The sequence below is a fragment of the Grampus griseus genome (assembly GCF_964374135.1).
Source record: "Grampus griseus genome assembly, chromosome: 20".
Lineage (NCBI taxonomy): Eukaryota > Metazoa > Chordata > Mammalia > Artiodactyla > Delphinidae > Grampus > Grampus griseus.
In genome coordinates, this window is record NC_139014.1 from 43,941,741 (window position 1) to 43,942,509 (window position 769).

At 53.1% G+C, this 769-nt stretch overlaps 1 protein-coding gene across 1 annotated transcript; it reads left to right on the forward strand.

The window, feature by feature from the left end:
- Positions 1 to 361: 361 nt before the first annotated feature.
- On the forward strand, positions 362 to 769 carry PIRT (phosphoinositide interacting regulator of transient receptor potential channels; the record flags this gene model as incomplete). The annotated part of the gene is made up of 1 exon (XM_082678964.1): positions 362 to 769. The coding sequence occupies one exon, from the start codon at positions 362 to 364 to the stop codon at positions 767 to 769; it is 408 nt and encodes a 135-aa protein (XP_082535090.1).

Here is a 769-nt window from a genome sequence, read left to right on the forward strand (position 1 = left end):
CCACACAGCAAGAAAGCGGCTGGGTCTGAAAATAAGATGCCGCTTCATAAACTGTAGCTTTTGCCCGTTTTCTTAAAGGCCACCACTGTTCCCTGCTTTAAATAACAAGAGCGGTTGATCAGAGTGATATAATATTTATCTCTCACAAGGAAAAAGAACACCACCTTGAGTGGCTTCTTATTTATGTGGATCTCATCTGCTTTTCTTTTAGCTTCAGCACAAAAACCCTGCACTGCCCTCCACTAAGAGCCAGGCTGGAGACAGATGCTGAGAACAGGAAGGCTGTGCGAGGATTCCCCTGGCCTCGTCCTTGCTTCTAACCGGTGCTGGTACCAGGTGCCCGGTCCCGGGAGCCGTGACCATGGAGGCTCCCCCCAAGGACGTGGAGGTCAACGAGAAGTCTCCAGAATCCAAGGACCTGCTGCCCAGCCAGACCGCCAGCTCCCTGTGCATCAGCTCCAGAAGTGAGTCTGTCTGGACCACCACCCCCCGGAGTAACTGGGAAATCTACCGCAAGCCCATCGTCATCATGTCCGTGGGCGGTGCAATCCTCCTGTTCGGTGTGGTCATCACCTGCTTGGCCTACACCCTGAACCTGGGTGACAAGAGCCTCAAGGTCCTTAAGATGATAGGGCCCGCCTTCCTGTCTCTGGGACTCATGATGCTGGTATGCGGGCTGGTGTGGGTGCCCATCATCAAAAAGAAACAGAAGCAGAGACAGAAGTCAGTTTTCTTCCAGAGCCTCAAGTCCTTCTTCCTGAATCGCTGA